At 38.4% G+C, this 23551-nt stretch overlaps 2 protein-coding genes across 5 annotated transcripts in view; both read left to right on the top strand.

The window, feature by feature from the left end:
• Nucleotides 1-7592, top strand: part of LOC124064460 (F-actin-uncapping protein LRRC16A-like) — a 64023-nt gene extending 56431 nt beyond the window's left edge. For 3 of the 4 annotated variants that reach the window (XM_046398944.1, XM_046398947.1, XM_046398945.1), the window contains 5 exons: nt 42-252; nt 1986-2022; nt 2236-2499; nt 2735-2884; nt 3958-7592. In XM_046398944.1, coding sequence (XP_046254900.1) covers nt 42-252; nt 1986-2022; nt 2236-2499; nt 2735-2884; nt 3958-4130 — 835 coding nt within the window. In that variant the 3' untranslated portion in view covers nt 4131-7592. The remainder of the gene's footprint in view (nt 1-41; nt 253-1985; nt 2023-2235; nt 2500-2734; nt 2885-3957) is intronic. The other variant, XM_046398946.1, reaches the window with a different exon arrangement.
• Nucleotides 7593-7770: 178 nt separating this feature from the next.
• On the top strand, nt 7771-17076 carry scgn (secretagogin, EF-hand calcium binding protein). The gene is made up of 11 exons (XM_046398948.1): nt 7771-7934; nt 8434-8504; nt 9937-10029; nt 12259-12348; nt 13001-13057; nt 13451-13528; nt 14068-14123; nt 14419-14464; nt 14586-14645; nt 15968-16036; nt 16475-17076. The coding sequence occupies exons 1-11, from the start codon at nt 7865-7867 to the stop codon at nt 16601-16603; spliced, it is 819 nt and encodes a 272-aa protein (XP_046254904.1). The 5' UTR covers nt 7771-7864; the 3' UTR covers nt 16604-17076.
• The last annotated feature ends 6475 nt before the right edge of the window (nt 17077-23551 follow it).

Consider the following 23551-nt stretch of genomic DNA (forward strand, 5'->3'; position numbering starts at 1 on the left):
TACCACCCCTAGCTCACTATTAATTCCTGTGTTTGCTGCAGAGATGCCTCCACCCGCTCACAGCCCACAGACTACAGCAGCAGCTCAGACCGCTCAGAGGAGCTGCGGACACCAGACTCCATAGACGAACCCTGGGAGGGTTTGGACGGCAGGGGCAGTCCTCAGGGAGGCAGGCGATACCCGGGCTTACAGATGATGGGCAGCGGCCTCCTGGCAGAGATGAAGGCCAAGCAGGAGAGGAGAGCACATAAGGTTTGGTGGTGTGATTTAAAAAAATTAAAAAAAAAAAAAAACTGGGTTGGAAGAAACAAGGGAAATAGGGGACAAATGGGAGACAGCAACATGTGGTTAAGATCTTGTGCCTGGTTTGAATCCCGTAGCACTATATAATTATGCTGACTCCCCACATTAAATACAAAGCACGTATAACTGAAATAGTTCAATTAAAAAACATTTTTAAAAAATGACTGTAATGTTCTAAAATTAAGTTGCATTACCTGCAAGAATTTCAAATTACCTTTGGACTCAAGTCCAGACTTCCTCTGTGTATGTGAGACAGTACAATAATATTAAAAAGAAAAACTGTTTTAATAAACATAAGACTTTAGCTTGATAATTTAGGCCATTTATTGCAGTTTTAATGATGAAGAAAAGCAGAGCTTTAGACTTTGTCCAAGTCGAGAACTGAAGTAATCTTTTTGCTATTTTTGTTAATGTCAAATTAACATACATGGAAGGGCAGTCAGATGTACAGGAATGCTTGTTCAGATAAGAACAAACGCTGTAGGGGTTCACGCTCAACTTGTCAAAGCTGTTTTCTTCAGCCCCCACTAGCTGTGGGTTCCAGCTGGGGTATCACACAACGTGAGAAGCATCTACACACACAGGCACACACAGATGTTGAGACTTGTGTCTATCTTCGGGCTAGTTATTGTGCCTGTCAACACGTTGACATGAAACAACACAAACAACCCTGATTTTCTGCCAGACGACAAGGTGAGACGAGGAGGAGGGAGGGAGTGAAGTGCACAGTGGAAGAGATGGAAGCATGAACAGCAAATGGACTGAATGAAGACAAGAAGAAAGGCTCATATGCAAATTCTCTGTCATGACTCACAGCAGGACACAAATGTCAGGCGAATATTTGACCTACTTTACATTCCCAAATTCACTTGAAGACCCCAAACTAAAAGTGCACCCAGTTCCATCACCTCTTTGTGTCTCTTTTCAACATTCATTTGATCATTTCCTCAAAAGCATACAAAGTTGTTTTATTTAAAATAAATCTTATTATGATTCAAGGGGAGCACATAAGGGCAATAACTAGATGTTCTGTGGACTATTTGTGTGCATCTGTGAAATGTGAGTTGATGCTGGCACCTGTAAGTCTGTGTTTACTAGATGTATTATCAGTCCCTGTGTAGTTACTGCACTGAAAATGGTGTGTGTGTTTGTGTGTGTAGTAAGAGGTTTATGGTGTTTGCAGCATTAGGGTTTTTTCTGACCTTGTATCAGTGGCACTAAAGCCTCTCCTGCCATCTGCTTGTTCTGGCCAGCTTCCAGGTGTGTGTGTGTGTGTGTGTGTCACATGTGTGTGTCACATGTGAGTCTTTGTGTATGCAGGTAAAATCCAGAGGGAGCTTTTCAGGAGGCAGTTTGTTAATGAAGAGCTTGAGTGTGTGAGCTGCATTTTCAAACACAAAGGCGCCCCCTTGTGTTAAAATGTTGCACAGCAGTGTTACATATACAGTCAGGATCACAGCCCCGCACTTCTCCAGTCACTGCTGAAATAAAGACGTGAAGCTAAAATTATACTGTATGTAATGACTGACTGCAATGTGTAAAACATACATCAGGCTTAAAAAGGCAGCATTAAAATTTTGCACAGAATTTATACATGGAGTGTTTGTACGTGCAAGTTTTCATTTCATCAAAGGAAAAAGTTTGCACTCCCATAATGATTCAATATTTCGTGTGTCCTCCAGTCTTCCAGCCCTGACAGGCCTGACAGCAGCGCAGCAGGTAAGCTGTTTTATCTGATGAAATAAACATAAAATTTTCATTGTTCTTTCTGAGGCAGCACATTTTTCACAACCTGTCAAATGCAGGGAGACAAGGTTGATGAATTTCTACTTAAGTTGGGTTAGGATTCATGCCCATAATACAAAATGTAAAATTCATTGTGTGCATGATTTATTAGATTTATTTATTTATTTTTTGTTTTCTGTGTGTCAGCAGCTAAGCCCCAGCCCACCATTTCAGAAGGCAGGTCTCCCACAGGCTCAATTAATAAATCAGACCCTGGTTCTCCAGAGAAGAACCCTTCTCGTGGTGAGACCAAGCCGGAACCTGTCCCTCGTCTCAGGGCTACGTCCTCCTCAAGTTCCCCAGGGGGACCAGTAAGTCCAAAACCACCTGTGCCACAGGGAGCGAAGCCCACCTTGGCTGCCCGACCCACCATCCCACAGAAGCCAAGGACCAGCAGCAGCAGGAGCATAGGTACAGTCTGAGCATTGGCTCTGATTCAGTTTGTATCTTCATAAGCCACATCTCTGCTGGATATTTTGATTTTAAAACAGACCATTAGAAATCAAATGTTTGCACTCTGCAGGTAAAGTGTATCTGTTAGCTTGTGTCAGAGACGAGATTATATTTGTATACGATTGATAATGTCGATCAAGATCAAGATAATATAATGTGATAAGTATATATTATTTGCATGTTTTCTCAACAGATGAGAGCTCAGATTCCCCCAGCAGTGGCAGCTTGTCTCCTAAGGTCACGGCTCTTCCTCCCACACTGAAGAGGGTGCTGCCAGAGAAGGATAAAGAAGGCCAGACTGGTCTGCAGTCAGGGAGCACTGCCAACAAAACATCTCAGGACGGTGGGCCACAAAAACACTCAAAATCTTTTCAAGCTCTGCTTGACTCATTCATGCCATCGTGTTAAACAGATTTTCAGCTGCACTGGTAATTGCAGGTGCCATTTACTCTCCTTCACCGTACTCTTATCCTGCGGCCATTGCAGATTTCCAACTTTGACTTTGTGTCTGCTGTCTGTCTACACATTATGACTGATATCTGTTATGCAACAGACAAGCAGGCAGCTTGGTGATGTTTCTGTCCGTCTTCTCTCTGATCTTTTTATTTATTTATTTATTTTTATACTTTGTTCTCCTTTCTCCCCTGCTCCTCCCTGTTCCTCCTCTCTTCCCTTTTTTTTGACTGTATGTTATCAGTGACACCCCCTGGTGTCTGATTCACATCTGATTCATGTTTGCTTTCAGGCAAATTATTATTGAAGTCATGTTCTACTTCATTTGATCGTTCTTTGTTTTGCGTCTCCCCCACAGAAGTTTAAGAAAATTTGTGTCATTCTTTTTATATATATATGCATATCACATGATTCAAGAGAAACTTAAAAGTTTTGGGAGTCTGTTTCTGTCTGTGCCATCAAAGGGACACATTTTCCTCCCTTTGTCCTAAAGCACTGAACCATATCATGTGTGTCAGGGTTCAAAGCAGTGTAAACTTCTTTTTTACGAGTAAATCAAGGGCCATTAGTTGGCTAGATACAGAGGAGAATGTGAAAAAGATGATCAAGATCACTCCAGCAGCACTGTGGAGCAGGAGCCCCTCTTGAGTAGTCACTGTGTCACTTCCTGCTTTATTTTATAGATTCAGCTGGCTGTAGATGGGAAGATGAAACAGCTGTAGCAGAATACTTTAGCTACACGTACCCCAAAAAAATCTACCCATATAAATATCCAAATAATTTATCATTTTCTCCGTCATTTCCTTCACTTCCTGTTTGTTACTCTCCCTGATTTCTTCTTTGTCTCCTCTCTTCCCCTTGTTCTTAGCAATATTAACACTTACTGTCATCTGCGCTCTCTCTCTCTTTCTCTCTCTCTCTCTCGCTCTCTCTCTCTCCCCCTCTCCCTCTCCCTCTGTTCAGTGAGGACGGGGTCTGTGTCAGACTCAGTTCAGCGATCCAGCCCTCTTCGTACCAACTCCGAGGACCAAGGCTCCCTCAAGACTAAGGACCACTCTCCAAACCCAGACAAGGCAGCGGGCAAGAAGTCATCAGACTCTGGGGAGGAGGCAGACAAAGACTTTATTTTAATATGAGTGAGACAAAACTTGATAAGCCTCATGAATTTCTTTATAAGTGGGAATCTGATTGCTATATTTTTGTTTATATTAGAGGTTGTTCCCATAGGTCCTTTATGGCTGCAAATTGTGTTTGATTGCAGGAAGACCTGCTGTTTTATCAGGTAATCCAATGTGTCAGATTTAATTTAATTTGGTTGTCATTTCTAAAATTATTGATATTAACATTTGGGGGAATACCCTTATTACATTTTCAGTCACATTATGTCACCGAGTGAACCAAACTGTGTCTCCTAAGAGCTTCCTTCTCTCCAATCCTTTTTTGTTCCTACTGTGTCATGTGAAAATCTCTACAAGGATCAACTTTTCAAGATTTGATGGTGGTCAAGTGTATCCCTCTGATGAACACTGAAATCTGAATACAGTTAAAAAAAAAAAAAAAAAAAAAAAAAAAAAGAGGCATGATGCTTTCAGGAAACTGCAGACTTTGTGCAAAAAACTGTAAGACTATGAGTGTACATTGAAAATCTCCTTCGTTACTAACAGTCCGACGTCTCACTTGTATTTGTTGCAGTAGCTCATCTCCCAGGGACCAAACACATGTAACAATAATACCACAATCACTGTACTGTACTTGCACTCACACATACGACCAGATCAGGACCCAATGGCTTTTTGTATAGATTTTTCTATATGCTATTTTGAGTATGTGCAAGTTACTTTTCTCCAGACTTCTGAGGGGACTGAATCCAGTATGCAATTCATCCATTCTTTTCAGGAAAATACAGGTTTAGCTGAGAATCTCAGTGCACTATAAATCAGAATTACACATTTGATGTAGCTGACAGCAAAAGTCTCTCAGGGGAGACTATCTGCACTCTTCACTGAGTGGCTTAAGGATATCAAACACCCCAAATGGACTCAAGTTTGTTTCTGTGTGAGAGAGGTGGAGTGACTATATGAAGTGTTGCTTTGAGAGGACTGTGGTACACTTTAATACTGATACCCAATTAGTAAGGCTTCAGCACTGTTCTGTGTATAGACACTATGACAAAAAACCTTTTATGATGCCTTTAAAGTGCAGATATCTTTTAGGCTCTTTATGGAGAAGGGAGTATATGTCTGTCATTCAGTGCAATACAGGGTTGTCATCTTGCTTTTCTGTGTTATTTGATCCAAAGTTAAACCAAACACCTTCATTTCTAGTTTATAGTCCTCTGAACAAATTAGACTATTCAGCATTAAACTAAACTGTGTGGCATGCACGTGTTTGTCAGTCATACAGACTCTGAATTGCTCTTAAAGACAGATGGATCCTCACTTCTTACAGCAAACTTGCGTTTATTAATATTCCCCTGGCATGCTAATAATCTAATTAAAGCAAAGGATCCAGGAAGAGGAATGTCACAGATAATCAACTTGAAGGTGACACGGCAGAAAATGTCCTTTGCTTCCTCTTTCAGTATTTTGACAATAACCTCTTCAGTCTGATCTTTGCGGGACACTGAGGGAACTCCAGCCTTCTAACACTCAGCATCTCCTACAGACTTGACCTTTACAGCTTTCAAATTCAGCACACTTTCACTTCATTCTAGGCAGGAATTTTCTTTGAAATTTAACCTATAAAGAGTTGGTACTCTTATTACTTTTGTTAAGAAATGGTTCAGAATGCAGCGCCTGAAGTGAAAGTGAGCTGAGAGTATCTGCAGTCTGACCATATGGACAGCTGGGATATTCTCTATGTAGCATTTTCAGGACCTGAATGCTACACGGCAAAAACAACGACATAACAGATGTCAGGCCGATTCCTCTTATCTTTGTCTTTTTTAGAACAAGAAATGCCCTTTTCACACTGCTGTAATGATTCAGATTCTTCAAATGATCTTGTATTAAATATCACCTTATCGAGAAAAAGGAATGAAACCTGTTGTTACAGTTTGCGCTATAAACATCAGTTTTCAGTTTTCCTAGTATTGCATGTAGAGATTGGGATGGATGTTGAGCCTTTTCATTAGATCCTGCTGCAGTCATGTCATATTTGAGTTAACACTAATTACTAGTCATCTTATAAATACTGTCAACACTATAGCTACGTCTGGGAAATTTTCTTGAAAAGGGAAATGGGGATCCCTCTCACTAGTCCCTCATTCAGGGAGAATAAACGAAATTTAACGGCTATAACGCTGTATTATCAGTGCACCGTATTTTAACCCTTATACAGACATGCTAGCTTCAGTAATGTGGGAATCTTTCCTAACTCTGCCATCATCTTATGTGACATGAACACAGCCTTATATCCTTACAAACAGCCGTATGTGTGCTCTGACTAATAGTTTGTCATTTACCATTGTGGAAATACTTTCACTTTTAACTATCTAGTTGCTGTGTTCCAAATGGTGCTTCAGTGTTAATTTTCATTGTGCACTAGACTTCATTCTTTATATGCAGTGTGAAAGGGGCACAACTCCTATTTTACTGTACTGTACATGAATCTAATTCAAGTCAGGGCCAAAGGTCTTACTGGTGCACCTTTTCCTATGGTGTCTATCGATGTCTTTTTGTAGGATCATGATTAAGAGTTTGCTTCTTTGTCACTAATCATGTCTTGGAAATAACACTGTTATACTCTTGTATATAGTTAATCTGTCTCTGCTTTGATTGAAATGTGTTCCATGACACTGAAAAAGAAAATACCACTACTTTTCAATGCGTTTAAAGCAGACACATGTTAGCTGTGAGCTGTATTCTGTTGATATCTTTAGCTGTGCTTTTCTAGGGACTCCCTCTTCTTCTTTCACTGTTCTGTGTGGGATCTCAGAAGCAGCTGGCTGTGTTTCTGTCATGATTTCCTGTTCAATCCTGAAAAATGAGCATCACTTTATTTCTGTTGGCGCACGGAGTAGAGAAAGTGAAGATAACCAGTAGCATTGAGTCAAGACTCCAGAGTCTACATGTGACTGCATGATGTGGCTGTTGTACTGTATGTATATATGTGCTTTCATACATGTAGGCGTGTGTGTGTGTGTGTGTGTGTGTGTGTTTAATATATGCACATGTAATATACACACTGTGATATTTTCACATGTCTATGTGAACACAGCAAATCCTCTATTGTTTTGGTACTAAGTACACTAATATACTAGAGGTTTGTTTGTAACTTATTTGGAATAAAAATGCGGTGGCCCGTGATGTCTTGCTCCTTTTGTTGTTTTTCTTTCACTTGTACAGTGTATTCATAAATTTAGAAATGAATTCATTGTTTGTATTAATTTGTCATTACATGTAATAAATTTAGTGTTAATTCATGACTTAATCATGCAAAGCAATGACTGTTTCTTTCAGCTGGGAAAAAAAAATCATGAATGCAAATGACATGTTTGCTCTTTATCTGTCTATTTGTTCTTTTGTAATGGATTAATATGTCTCATTAAGTCATTCTGATGTTGTTAATTAATACTTATTAAAATGATTTTCCAGGCTTGAAAATCTCTGTATTGTTTTTGCAACTTTTGTTGAAGATCTGCTTTGCAGTGTAACAATACAGCCACCAGATGGCACATAGGTCACTACAGTATTCTCTCTCTCTTTCTCTGCACTCACACACACACACACACACACACACATAGGGGGTGTGGTTTTTAAAGTCAGAAGGAAGCATATGTCAACCAAGCAGCCATCTGAACAGTTCACCACAGTCAGTCCTCGTTGCTTTTTGTGCTAAAGTTGACAGCTGACTGCTCTTCTTCATTAAAATGGACAGTGCCTTTGATAACCTAGATGCAGCTGGTTTCCTGGAAATCTGGCAACACTTTGACGCAGATGGTGAGGACAGTTAATGTCATGTATATGTTTTTATTCTACATATTTTATGCCTAAAACAGACAGTACATTGCTTTTTTTTATTTTTCTTCTGTTTTTACTAGACATTAGAGAGAAACAGACTGGCCTCATTTGTGGTGATACGTTTGTGAATCTTGGCTGTGGAAATTAACTTAAGTTCTTGTGTTAAACATGTTAAATATTGTTACTGTTGCAAAATAACTGACTATTTCTGTGTTTGATGACCTGAAGATAGTAAAGTACACCTAAAAAATGGATGGCTTCGCGCATGTCATGTTATGCCATGTCTGAAAGGAACGTGATAGAAGATAAATTGTACAACAAGGAGCAGAAAGACTTTTCACAGGTCAAAGCTCAAAATGTAAAAGGACTTTAGCAGCTTAGCTAAAAAAAATCTCTCAATATTTAAATTTTGACTTGCTTCACTGAATTTACAACCCAAGACCTTATATAACTTGTCTCTGTGATTTTTCTTTTACAGATAATGGCTACATTGAGGGCAAAGAGCTTGATGACTTTTTCCGTCATATGATGAAGAGACTCGGTCCGCAGGTAAGTCAGCTTTGTTTGGATGAATTCATCCAAAACTTGTGATGACACCAGTTCAATAGAGGGTGGCTTTGACAGACACAAAGCAAAAGACTGCAACATCCTTTCCAGTGGACACAGACTTTGCACCATTTGTGATCTCTGCTGTGTGGGCAGCTGAACCCCTGTTATCTTGAAGGGTGGAGTAATCTCAACATAATTAAAGAGCTCTGGTCAGAGAGCCCTCTGCCTGACCATACAACTATTACTCCATCCTCAGTGTGTGTATGTGTGCATGACTGGACTCCCTTGGATACTAATGGGATACTAAAACAAACAGACCACCGATCATGTGTCACTTTTGTCAATCTGATGTTTGCTTTTAAACATTAATGTGCCCCAGGATGAGTACTGTGTATTTCTCCTAAACTATAAAAGCATGATACAGTCATTTGGTTCTACAGTATTCATGTGCACTGGGTGACATTAACCACATGGTGCCAATATGCTTTATTTCCTCTTGTGCAACATATACAGAAATCATGCAGATTTTTCCTACATTAATTACCTTGTTTTCAGTCAGTTGCTCATTTACTTGAATGGGCAAGCGATAAGCTTAATATATCAGAGATACCTCTGGAATACCAGAGTCTGTTATGCAGCATACATTGTGTCAATAGTCTGAAAACTTCTGATTAGCAACAGGCAACTGGCGCCAAACTCGAGTGTCTGGTAGGAGACTGATGCTGAAGATAAATACTTATCTTCAGAGGCTCTGGCACCTCATAGTCTGCAGACTGTGTGTGCACTGCCCTGCATGAAACAATGATTCACACTTCATAGCCATAGATCATTGGGTTTCTATAGTTACAGTACAGCAATCAAGGGGTTTGCAAAGAGACACTGGAAGATTAGCTACTAAATGTGTTTTAAAATAAATTCAGGGTCTGAGAATATTCTCTCCTCTAGTTTCTTCACGCATTGGACTGAGTTCTGGTCAAAGAAGAGCCCACAGGAAAAGAAAAATGTGACTGTTAAGTCAGATAAGCACACATCACACTCTTTGTTCTGCTTTCGAAAGACAGGGTAGGCCAGGGACATGCAGACTGAGCTACATAAGTGCTTTGCAAATAGTTAGGCAGGGGTTAAGAAAGTAGAGCTTGGGAGAAAAAAATGGGAGATCAAAGAAGTATCCATGGTGACATTTCTTAAAATAACTGTGAGTCAGCTACTACAGTATATTTGTCCTTCAACATCAATATTTTGTACGATTTTCAAATATACTTGTATCTTGATTTAAACGGATCCGAGTAAAAAAGTGTCTTTAAGTTTACAATTTCATTTTGCCCTACAACACACTATACCCGTGTCCAGTTTAATTCATGTCGAAATGAATTTCCAGTGGTGGCTTTGGGGAAGAAATTCAAATTCATTTTAACCTATTGCATCTCTACAGGAGAAAGTGACTGAAGAGAGAGTCCAGAGACTGAAGCAAAGGTTTATGTCTGCCTACGATGTCACTGCTGATGGAAAACTACAGATTCAGGAGGTACTACATAGTTTCAATGTCTTAAGATCCCTCCTCATTAACTTGACTATTATTACTTTTATGCTAAGGTAGAATATTCTATAGTGAGTAAAGGTGAAGAACTCATGTATACTTTTTTGGCAAAATGTGACATAGACACTAATGTATGATAGAGCTTCTGTTATATGTGTTCTTCTTCTATATGTGTGTTTGTATCTGACTCAGACGCATCCATTACACTCACCCCTCCTTTTCTTTCCATGGCATTTCCTCTTCATCTTTTATTTATCTCATGTATCCATCACAATTATGACACAGCTTGTACCATATTCAAGCAGAATGAAAACTAATTTCCGGTACTGCTGAGGGTCATACTAAGTCATCCCACCCTGAAGAGTCAGTCAGAGGAGAGCAGCACTCAAATAATCTACTGTATATACACACAGTACCCACTATATATGTAATACTATATAGTGAAATAATAATAATAAAAAAAATCCAATCTGAGAGAAAGAATCTAAAAATCCATTTGGACTGTCAAGTATCACTTTTAAAAATCCAAAAGAAATTGCTTGTAATTGATGAAGGTTGATTCTCAAACAGCTTTTTGATTGAGTCAGTTCATTGAATTAAATCAAATGTGACTGACAAAATTATATTAATGACTGTTTACCACAAATTTAAAGCCATGTTTTGATGACATTGCTTTCTCATTCTCCACTCTAGGTAACAGATTGCAGTTCTTGGCACTTGGCTAACGATACATAGAGAAACATACTCATTACCCACTGAGTCAAGCAATGCCTTAATGTGCTGCACCCACTGACCCGAAAAGCGTTAGCTTTTACGTATAAAGCAAAAAAAAAAACAAAGAAAATCATTTTTCTGTATGTTTTTATGTGACTTTGTGAAAGTTGCTGATAGCAGAAACACTCATTCAACTGCTCTATCGTTAGTACAAGGAAGGAAGTTAGCAAGTCTATCAAAAAGTGACAGTATCCTGTGAGATCGCTGCATGAACCTACACACTATGGCACTATTACTGCTGGGTAAGAAACTGTGCAACATACCCACATTTACTGTTCCTGATGATCCCAAATTGGCAAATCTTCTCATGTGAAGATTTTTACAACACAGCAGGCCTGGATCTGCCAGGGACTCTGTTTCACACAAACACATTTCAGTGGGTGAATGCTTTATCAAATGAGACTTCAAGATGTCCTCCATTTTTTAACTGCCATCCACAGAAATCTATACAGTCTGAACGACTACGCTGGTTGAGTCTAGTTGAAACTGACTACTTTAGGCATACTGTGTTATGTTTACACTTTCTATTGCACTTACACTTTCTATTGAATTTGCATATCGTTGAATCCTAAGGTTTATTATTTATCGCCATTAACTGCTTACTGTTATATATGCATGACAAATAAACTTTAGAAAAGGTTCCCTTCATTTTGGCCAACAACCTTCCAAAATGGTAAGTTGATAATTGGCCGGGATCTTCAACTCAGTTTTACGCTTGGAAGCCGTTGTCGAAGTCTGTTGTATTTGTGCCAAAAGGATTGCCAACAATCATTCAAGCTCTTCTTTAAGCAATCATTTATCGGTTCCAGCATCTGAAATGGGAGAATTTTGTGCTTTTTTCCTTATAATTTAAATATCCTCTGGTATAACAAAAGAAACAATTGTGATTGTGATAATTTTTTTCCAACATTTTGTAAACAGCTGAAGCAATTATTGAAAAAAAAAAGCTAACAGACAATTAGATAATAAATTAGTCCTACCTTTTATTATTACCTTAACTGAGACTGATTGTGTGTGTGTTGATCTATGTTATCTTTACTGAACGTTTGGCTCTTCTGGAGTTGGCATCACCTCTGGTGCATTGCGCTTGTTTTCTGTCTGTGAGCGATTCTTCAGCTTTGTAATTTAAACGGCTGCAGTATCATCTTGGATTTTAATCACATTGATGATATGGGCCAGTTTAATCTGCTAATGGAGGGCTGATACAGTTAAAGAAGCACAGGCAAAGAGAAGAGCAACATGAACTGGAGAGGAGCCAGGAGGAGCTGGTGCAGAGCATAAAGCATAAATTCTGTCATGTCCCATGTTGTATGCATGCTTGCGGGTAGTTTGTTTTCTGTGAAACCTCTGCTGGCACCTTAATCCATTAAAGAATTTATGGAGGTGAATAGAAGTAAAAACAGTGTCCCTGGTCTGACCTCTGCATTGTCATATGTTTTCCAGTTGGCCAATATGATCCTCCCTGAAGATGAGAACTTCCTGTTAATTTTTCGCAGAGAAGCTCCTCTGGACAACAGTGTTGACTTCATGAAGGTGAGACTACACCAAACATTAGACAAGAAAACATGGGACGGGGCTCCATCCACTAAACTATTAGGAAAATGCCAACAGTCTATGGTAGCATTAAAGCCTAAAAAACTACAGAGGTATTCTGATGAGCCAGTAGTCTGAGACATATATGAATCTATTGCGACGTTCATGGTTTGTCCGGGGACCATTGCTGCATGTCACTGCTTATTCCACGTAAGTACTGCATGCTGGGAAGGACCATAAACTGTATGGTTAGGACACACAATTTTGAGCTGTATTTCAGTGGTTATTTAATTTTGAGTCTATGACACAAACCGGACCAACAGACAAATTCTAAGAAAATTATAATGGCAAGTGAGACACAATACATTGACATTTTCATGCCAGTTACTAAAACCAGATCCACCAGAAACAGGCCAACATATTAGAGAGATATGTATCAGTTACACTGAGTTGCAGCACATGCAAGTCATCCTCAGAGCTACAAATGTGCTGTTTATGTGTGATGTGTTAACACTGAAGAATAGCACCCACAGCTGCAATAACACTTTTTTTATGGTGTCATTAACTTAAGCTGTTCTCCAACTAGTTCAAATTAATCTCTAAGTGTGTGCATGTGAGCATTGATCGATCTGCCCCTTCCTGCCCACTGTAGATATGGAGGAAGTACGATGTCGACTGCAGTGGTTACATTTCGGCTCAGGAGCTCAAGGTAAGGTTGTCAACAAACAAACAACATGCACATCCTCACACAAAATCGAAACAATGACACATCTCTTTTCTGCTCAAGCAGTAACCTTCAGCAGTGTTATGGGCAGAGAGTGACTGTAACCCTCAGCCTCTATTTCCTGTTCTGTCACACACTGATGATGATTTTCTTTCTGAGATAAAAGATTCTTGACAGACAAAATACATACAAGTGCAATGAACGGTTTGAATTCATTGGTCATGTCTTTTTCTTTTTGAATCAACTCTTCTCCACTACATATTCCTTTGGTACCTTTTTTTCCCACCATATTTGTTAGAGAATTGTGTGTAATTGTGTGTCACCCATTGGGTTTGATTGTTTCGTTGTCTGAAAATGTGACTAACTTTTGTCTCTTAGGCTTTCCTGAAAGATCTGTTCCAACAGCATCACAGGGAGGTGTCTTCTGACAAGCTGGAGGAGTACACAGACACAATGGTAGTAATACAATTCACTCTCACGTTGGATTCGTTAGTCACTCGACTGTGGCTGACCGTGGGCAGGAAGTTCTGTTGCATGCATTGTGTAGGGATTATGTAGAGCTGGTTTCCAGCCTGTTTATTTTCACAAATACAGTTAAGGCTGTAGAAGGCAGAGAAGATTCAAGTAGCTCCAATGAATTCTGCAAACAAGTGTTGAATGAAACTATTGCTCTTAAGAACAAAATCAGCAATTGTTCGCAGGGACTTTCTTCTTGTGGTATAATTTTCTTAAGAAACTGTGTGTTACTCCAGCTGTCAAAAGGCAGAGAGACACAGCTTGTATATTTACTGTCTGTCTCCTTGTGTTACTTCAGTGGAAACCCAGAGTCTGCTTTATTGATTTCAATTTGGAAGAGACTGGTTCATACTCAAATGATGAATAGGCTCAGGAGTCACAGGTGGTGTGGAGAAATAACTAGCAAAAGGAAGGACAGAGAGACTCCCAGAGCATGAAGTTATTTTCATGTTTCTCAGTAAATCCTCTTTTTCTTGTAGATGAAAATCTTTGACAAAAACAAGGATGGCTGCCTGGATTTGAACGACTTGGCCAGGTACTTTTCAAGGAAAAGGACAACACAGCTGTTGGCATGGACTTATCTCTGCGTCTGTTGTCAGATGGTCGGATAGCCGTAAAAGAGAGATTAGGTCAAATTTTGCCAAATGTTGACATCTCAAAAAACAAACAGAAAATGTGAAACGTGAAAAACATGGCTGTACATTCACCACTGCATTCATTTAGTGTTATAATGTATTTTAAATAGAAAGAAGGTGACTATTCCACCACAAGGAATGCTTTTCTTTTTAAGAACTCAAACACCATCAGACGTTTCCCTCTTTCTCAATTAGGATCTTGGCGTTAGAAGAGAATTTCCTGCTCCAGTTCCAGATGGATGTGAGTGTATTTGGTATCTTATTTATTTGGCTGATGAAAACAAGAGTGGAAGTTGTATTGTCCTCTGTTTTTTGGATCTAACTTCTCTCTATGCCTATAACTCCTTTCTCCTGTTCACAAGGCCTGCAGCAAAGAGGACAGAAAGAGAGACTTTGACAAGATCTTTGCCCATTACGATGTTGTAAGTACAATACTGCACCAGGCGGGACTGCTGTTTCTTAATTAACCAGCACGTCCTGTAGTTATTTTCGCTTAAGGAACAAACTCTAACATGAGAGCATCATATTTCTAAAGTCTGCTGCGTTTCTGAAACATTTTACAGCACTTTGTTGTGCTTCTTCAGTCATATGGGTGACTAAGCAGCAGGCCTCTAACCAAGTGGTTACAGGTGCAAATCCACAGCTAGACTGTAGATAACTCTCGAAGAGAAAGGCAGCCAACAACTAGCCCCAGCATCTTCCTGTAGAGGCACCTGTGAGCACTGCAGTCCCCAGTGCCAAAAAAGCTATGCAAAGCCTAAGTGTTTTACAGGTCTAACTCCTGCTGTCATACTGGATATTGTCCATGTATTGTGTCACTATCAAATTGTGAAAGGTGGCTTATCTAAGGACAGCAGTCCTCCACATCACAGCGGGAGTAATTGCAATGATGGCAACGTCACCAAGACTGAATATTTTTGAATTCCCATTTAATAACGGCCAAATTTGCATGATGTGTAAGCTGTGAGCAGAGGAGGACTTGGCACAGCAACAGTAAATCTTATTAGCTCCCTTAGCTCCCCACTATCTGTAAGCTTAAACTCATTACTGTCTACATAGTCAAGTGATGTATGAACTACTGGCTCTTTTGAAGCCTTTTTATTCTGCCCACACTAACTTTAACATTCACATGTAATGTGATCATAGTTTGATATTTGCCAGCTCTGGTTTCCCAAGTTATTAGTTAGGATTCAAATAGTTGTATAGAGTTGACAGAGTGTAGTCGATAAATAATATGCACATGCACATCACTCCTGGATGGAAAATACGCCAAAAGTTAGAGATTCTAGCTTTCACAGCAAGACACGAATATCACGTTTAGGCCCATTTGACACTGCAGTTTTGAGTTACCGCAGTGAGGAGGAGGGCTTCATATTTTCTTTCAGTGAGTGACACTGTCAGGCAGCTCTGTTGTACTGCTTCTAATCATGTTGGATGTAACCTGGAGGTGCATATTTGAAATAAATTCAGTGTGAGCAGCAATATGATCAACAGGCAAACACTCAACACTGATCAATAGGGACGCAAAAAAGCATCTCTGCTTGCTGGGATGTGTTTCCACTCCCACCAGTGTACCCGATAAATATGTCCAGTAGGAAGACTAATGAATGTCTGAATAATGTGAGTGGGATGTAAATTACATTAAGCAATCCACACTTCTTCTTTCTTCTGTCTTCATGTCTTCTCTCTTTCTTTCGGCCACTCCTTTTCTTCTCTTCTTTCTTTCTTTTCTGCCTCTGTGTAGAGTAAAACAGGAGCACTGGAGGGTCCTGAGGTGGACGGTTTTGTCAAAGACATGATGGGCCTGGTCCGGGTAATGTATCAGATATTTCTAATTATATTTAATTACAAGCATAATTATTATTTTTTAAATCATATTTATATTTATAATATATATATATATATATATATATATATATATATATATATATATATAAATTTATAATAATATAATATAATATAATATAATATAATATAATATAATATAATATAATATAATATAATATAATATAGCATGGATTGTCATTTTTCAAACAAAATTCTGTGATAACTATTAAATGTAGCTGTCAGCTTAAAGCAGTGGAACAGATATTAACTTGCTGGGTGTGAACCACTATAGGCTGGCTATCCAACACTGATGATGCACACTCATTAAAACCTCCACAAACCAGAGCTGCCCGGAAAAAACCAAAGTTTCACTAAAGTACATCTTAATGTCTTTCCACTCTCCCTCCCCTCTGTCCTCTCACAGCCTAACATCACGGGTCCGGAGCTGGACAAGCTGCGAGCCGTTCTGTTGCGTCACTGTGATGTCAACAAGGATGGAAAGATCCAGAGAAATGAACTAGCTCTGTGTCTGGGAGTCAAACCTAAGCCTTAGATAGAGACTTGTATTTTGAAACACTCAATCTGTATTTGCTGTATAGCAAATAATTGTAGACTGTTGTTTTGATCTGTCGACATTTTGTCTGATTGTGGGGTTATTTAAAGATAAATATTCATAAACAGTTATTGATCGTGCATATGATATAAGTGCAGTTTCGTGCAGTGTGATGGAAAAAACAAAATGAAATGGCTTGAGATGATCGTGTTTGCTGTGCATGGTGTAGGTCAAGAGAAAAGTATGCAATGTGAGTGTTATTTGCCTACAGTGTCTGCGCTATAAGGTTTGTTCGATATTAATCAGGTTGTTAGTCTGTGAACACGTTAGTGTAGATTTCAAAAGTTTTTCTTCTTTTAGTTTAGTGCTGGAGTATGTTACTGACATTTGTCCATCTGCATGTTTCTCTACCAAAGGAGGCTGTTGTCATTTTATTAAAATGCACGATTGAGGAATTAAAATGATTGACAAATGATGAGAATATTTCATTTCTTCTTTATATATGTATTTCAATGTAATGACTCATTAAATACATACAAATGAAACTCTTTAATCAGTCAAAATTTCAGTTAATTTACTATTTCCACTATAAGAACAAACATTTTGACCTCATGAAGATGATAATGGTAATACACATAACAAAAGTGTTTTAATACCTGCCTGGTATTTTCTGTATCATCTATTACAATAGAAACATAAACGCAAATTGATTAATCGATTAGTTGATTGAAAGAAAATTTTTGTTGATTAAAAATGTCAAACATTTGTTGGTTCCAGCTTTTCAAATATAATAATTTGAATTGTCTTTTCTTTTTTCTTTTCTTTTCTTTCCTTTTTTTTTGTCATTTACTTTGATGGTAAATGGACTTTTGGGCTGTTGGACAAAAACAGCAATTCGAAAATGTCACTATATTCTGGGGAATTGTGATGAGCAGTTTTCACAACTTTTCGACATTTTATATAGACTAATGATTCATGCATTAATCACAAAAACAATCAGCAGATTAACTGATAATGAAAATAATCGTCAGTAGTCGCCCTAGTGTTCACTCACTCATCTGCATCACACTGTACACTGTACTGTAAGGCAATGCAACTGTTCAGCCACATTTTACATTCTTCATGCAATGATTTATTAAATATGACCTTCAAACACAGACTGGTGAGTCACCAGCAGTGACGGAGAAGAAGATGCTAACATAAGGATTTTTGCTGAATGATAGTTATCATAAATCATTTTTTTATTATCTCATGAAGAAAAAGAACTGCTCCCACGTCTCAAAAGATACTCTGCACAGTGCAAACCAATGCAGAGGCACAATGAGAGATATTTAGAGATGTGAAAGGTTAGTGTGGGCTAAACAGATTCATCTCTACTAGATGGACAGTAACGCAGGTCTCTGTGACTCCTGTGAGATACAACAAGCTGACAGGGCGAGTCTTTGTTTGTTAAGGAGAGGCCAGAGAATAAAAACAGACAGGGTTAAGTAGATGGAAACCCTTCTGGCCACTAAAAGGAAGTTAATGGTGTGGACCTAAAAGCTTTATTTTGCCTCAGACCACCTGATTGCCCTTTCAGTACACAGAGCTATCGTGTGTGGTTTGACATGGTATTATTCATTCAACAGACAGAAATAACCACAAACATGAAAAAAAAAGACTTTACATTTTGTTTAGGTCCAGTAAGTAGTTCCAATTATGTTTGCGTGTGTGCTGCACTGTACATTGAGGGGCTTATGATGGTGTATTTGTGTGAACAGAGCAGCTGCTACACAGCTGTTACAAAACAAACAGTTTCCCATTTAGACTGAACGCTTCACTCTGCAGCATATCACAAGCCTCCTTTATTCTGGATGTTTAACAGTTAAAGGCAATATCAGTAAAATTCTGGAAGCACTCAGAATTGTTCATGTATTTTCTTCTTACTGAAAAATTACATTAAAACTTGCATTTGCTGGTTGTTTTCTTGTTAGGTAAACATTTTCTGTTGAATCAACCTGCATTTTAGATGAATAACAAACTGCATCATGAATTTCCTTGTATCTGTTGTTATAATTTCTTGATTGTAAGCCACACAGATATCTTTTAAGCCATGCACAGAAAGTCTAAGCCCTGTTGTTGAAGGAAATAAACTTTACTAAACAGCAGTTTCTGATAATGGACAATATAATTTAGAAAATGATTACATGTGCAACAGCTTTCTATAAGCTTTCTACTTATTTGTGTTTTCCTTTTAAATACCTTCCACTCCAGAAAACCTTTTCCATTGATTCAATAGTGATGTGGCACTTCCTGAGCCGTGGCCTCACAGCCCTAAACCTGCATTGCTCCTAAACAGGTTACCAAGCAGTTAGGTGAGACTAAATTCATAAGTGATGATTCATTTATTTAGTTATAGTCCACTGCTGTCACATTAACATGTTTACCTGGGGCTTTACAGCTGTAGCCGCAAACACAACACAAATGACCCAAACTAAGAAAAATTGAACAGAAAGCTGCAGTGGACCAAATGGGACTTTGTGTATAACGTTTCGTCTTGCATCTTTCGTGTAACCTGTGAGTCTTAGACTCATCCCAGTCTTAGTATGTTTTCAGTTTTTATAGTTTGTGGGGTTTTTGGGTTTTTTTTTTTTGATCAAATGAACCTATTACACTGAACTCATACAGTGAGTTAGTATCATGTTAACTGAACATATTAATATTTTACACCTGACCTGAATACACTGCTGGAGCAATGCTAAGGCAGCACCTGTTGATCTAATACTGTGTGTTTGCTAGAGGGCTTTTTATTATTAAGGGTACATCTGTTAAATTAATGTTGTGTGGATGGGCGCGCGTGCGCGTGTGTGTGTGTGTGTGTGTGTGTGTGAGAGAGAGAGAGAGAGAGAGAGAGAGAGAGAGACAGTGTCCATCCCCACCATACAGATCATCACATACAGTTCATATTGTTTAATGCTGCTCTCTAGTGGTCAGACTGAAATGTTGCAGTCCTTCATGAATTCCTGAATTAAATTTCTGATTAAAAGGAATAACATACTAAGTTCAATTCAATTGTTCAATTTCTCTACTGCTGTTGACACTGAAATAGCAATAACTTTTGAAAGCCACAGAATCAGCTGAGACTCCTGATTCGCCATTCAGTGTCACTTCTGCCCACTTGTTGTCACAGCACAGTGAGGTCTTGTCTTGTTTTGGGTTTATGTCTCATCATTTCCTGTTTCATTTTAAAAACTAACTCTCCTCTCGTTTCAGGTCACTTGTCCTTCCTCATGTGTCACCAGTCTGATTGTATTCCCTGATTACCTGATTGTGTCCACCTGTTTCCCATTGCCCTCGTGTGTTTAAATAGTCGGTGTTTCCCTTGTCTTGTGTCAGTGTGTTTTGTCCCTTGTGTGATCACGCCAGCTTTTCCATGTTCATAGCCATAGATTTGAAGTACTCTCTTTGTCATTGCCTCTTCTAAGATTGATTTTTTTTTTTGTTGAAGATTTGATAGCTCACTTCAGTTTCCTTAGTTTAGAGTGAATTTTTTTGTTCTCGTTTTGTAGTTGAGCCGGTTTTTGTTTCCTCCAGTTGGAGAGTTTTTGTTTATAGGTTTATAGTATTAGATAGTTTCTTATTTCCTCCCTTGGGAGAGATTTTTATTCATAATTGTTTATAGCCACACAGCACACTGCATAAAGGAGAGCTCTAAAGGAATAGACTTGAAGACACCAGGTGTATTATAGAGGAATCACTACATAAATGTTCCAATAATTATGGATTATAAATACCTCAAAATTACATCACTGATTTAAATAGTAAATAAGGACAAGTGGACAGAGGTGTAAATATTCTTTAGATATTTAGACCTCATCCCCACAGCTGAGCACGTAGGTCTGTTCCCCACCATGGTCTTCGAGGCCTTGCTGTCACTACTGACGCCCACAAAACTCAGACTAGACACACAAGACGTTATAGTGGTTTTAATATAAAGTATACACCATGCAATAAATCTAACAGCCGAAGTTATACTTTGTATGCCAACAAACTAGTGATCAACTCATATGATTTGATATATATATATATATATATATATATATATATATATATATATATATATATATATTCTGATATTACTAAGAAAGGAGATAACAGATATTTGAAAGCCATACAGCAAAAATAAAAACTCTAAGTGTCTAAATTTAGTACAACCAATGTTAGAATATACAGTAATGAAGTGCAATTTACTAAAATACAATACTTAAGCACAATTTTGAGATACTTGTATATTTTGAGATATTTGTATATTACTCAAGTATTTTCACTTTCTTCAACTTCATACCTCCAGTCCATGTAATTCTGGAGGCAAATATTTGGAGGCAAATACTTTTACTCAATAGATTAATTACGGGTCTGCTAATATGTTAGAATGTTAAAAATCTGATAATTTCATCTTAAAAGCAAGCATGCTTGAGAAACAGTGAAAATGAATGGAGTTCAGTGCGGGAACTATTCAGTGCATTTGGAACTACTGGTTGCCCCATGACATACTTTTTTGTGTTAACATGGAACCGACATAACTCAGCAGGTCTGGCTCAACCACAAAATGCTCCATGTCTCTAAAATTATTTTGCATCAACAGCCACTTATCTGAAACAGATATATAATATGAACCGTATGTTGTCACGTCATTTGTACTTATCTGGAGCTTTGAGCTGATACGTGCGTGTCCTTGCTTAGCTGAATTTAAGAGGAGTTAAATTTATAAAGACTGTGGCACTAACCTGCTCACAGGGACATATGGCTGCCTCACAAGACCTTTTCCATGCCTTTTCCTTCTTTTCTTCTCTGGCCCCACAGCATCTCACTAAGTAAACAACAAATAAGAAAGTGCTGTAAATTGTAACCCTTAAAAGTCTCCCACTGCCCTTTAAGGTCGCATTTTTGTCTCCTAGGTGAAACCTAACATTCCCATTCCCAAAATGCCAGGGATAAATGTAGTTTGAGGGACCCATAAGCTGAACTGTAAACATAATTCACAATGTATGGATCTGCCAGGTCACTGGTTGCTATGGTTTCAGCTGAGTACATCAACAACTCTTACAACAGAAGGTCAGACAGAGGAAAAATATATGTTTTGGCAGAAGAACCCTGTGAAATTTGTGCCTAAAATATCAGTTATGATTTATTGTAAATCAAGTAAAAATAAACTCAATGCAGACCAATGGGAATGTGAGATAGAAATGTGGCAAGTGGGGCCAACCTTCTGCTGCTTCTTTATGCTGCTAAAAATTTCAAAAGTGATCATGATTTCTTCATTTTTGAAACTACCTCAAATTCACCTTTCTCACAGAGAATTATAATGGATCTGATTTGAGACAGCTAAACTGATAAGTTAGGAGCCTTCAAGAGAGACACACTGCGTGTTTCAAATGTTTTGCATACAATGAATGAGAAATGAAATTTAACACTTAAAATATTACTTTTATATCTCTGATATGATAATGTTATTTAAAATAAGAAGCCAAATCGTGCATGTGGAAAGACTTCACTTTCTGCATCAAGAAAGCAGCTAAACTGAAGAGACTAAAGAGAGAGTGAGGACTGAGGGTGCAAACAACTCATTTTTATCACCAACAATCACAGCGTATGTGCGTCACACAGCAAGTAAACCGACCTGCATTTAAAACGGTGTCAGGCAAATAATGCAAACCGTGTAGTCGGCGTGTTTTACCAAGAGTGACGCAGGTCAACTTGCGTCACTTACTTTACAAATGAGACGACTCGTATGGTCAAAAAGTACTGTGTGTTTATATGCACTGTCACAAACAAAGACAGGACATTAACATCCACAAATAGAGTGTAGATAAAACCAGGACCACAGTAAGACAGGGAACACTACATTTTTTAAAAACTTTTATAAAATCAATTAATGGTCTTTATAAAAGCCCAGAACAAATTATCTGATTTGGTTTATTTATTGGGGATTGTCACAGACCAGCAAATTGACACTTTTTTTAACAACCGAGATTATCATGATTTCATGTGCTGCGACTTAAATGAAAAACATTTAACTGAACCTCTCCGTCTGTTAATCATTTTGATTGATAATATGTTAAGAAATTGAATTTGAATTTGAAATGTATTACTGGGTGCACCTAAAATATGTAGTGGTGCATCTAAATGAATGAGCACACCAGTGTCACCAGTGCAGAAAGTTTATGCTAATATTTTCACATTTGCTATGATGGCTGGGCACATATTTCAAATAAGCATTGAGGGGTTTTTTTGTAATTAGCAACAAACCTTTATATGACATTTATATATAAGTTAATTCATAAAAGCCTTTCATATTAACAGGCCAAGCTAAATTCAGTGATGATCATTAATCTTCAAATTTAAGCTGTGATTTGGTCCTCCTTTCATTTGTGTCCTGACAGACCTCCCCGGGTTTCTTCTGTTTTCGGTGCTCTCCATGCACTGCTAAAAATAATACCAGTAAAAAGGTGGCCATAAATTTGAATATTTTGTTTGTTTTAATAAGAGATCTTTCCCAAGTGGCAGCCATGTGTTCAGTTCTTCAACCGAGGAGAAGTTAAAACAAACCTCACTGTGGACCAGATGCAGCCCATCCGCGACTACAAAGTATGGACACTCAACAGGACTTCCTGAGAAGGTTCACAGAATTGGAGTGGCAATAAATGGGACACTAATGAGTTTAATAGTCTGTACTGGCCAATAACCAACAAGTATAGAGAGAAAACTTCCCTGAATGTGTTATGTTTCCAAAGAAATTATTGCACAATGTCATGAGCAAATGGGACAATTCAAAGTACATTTCATTTTCATTATTCATTCAATCATTTTCCATACCGCTTATCTGTCAGGGTTGGACTGGAGCCCAGCTGACTACGGGCGAGAGGAGGGTTACATCCTGGACTGGTCGCCAGTCAATCACAGGGCTGA

This window comes from Scatophagus argus, chromosome 9, assembly GCF_020382885.2.
Source record: "Scatophagus argus isolate fScaArg1 chromosome 9, fScaArg1.pri, whole genome shotgun sequence".
Taxonomy (NCBI): domain Eukaryota; kingdom Metazoa; phylum Chordata; class Actinopteri; family Scatophagidae; genus Scatophagus; species Scatophagus argus.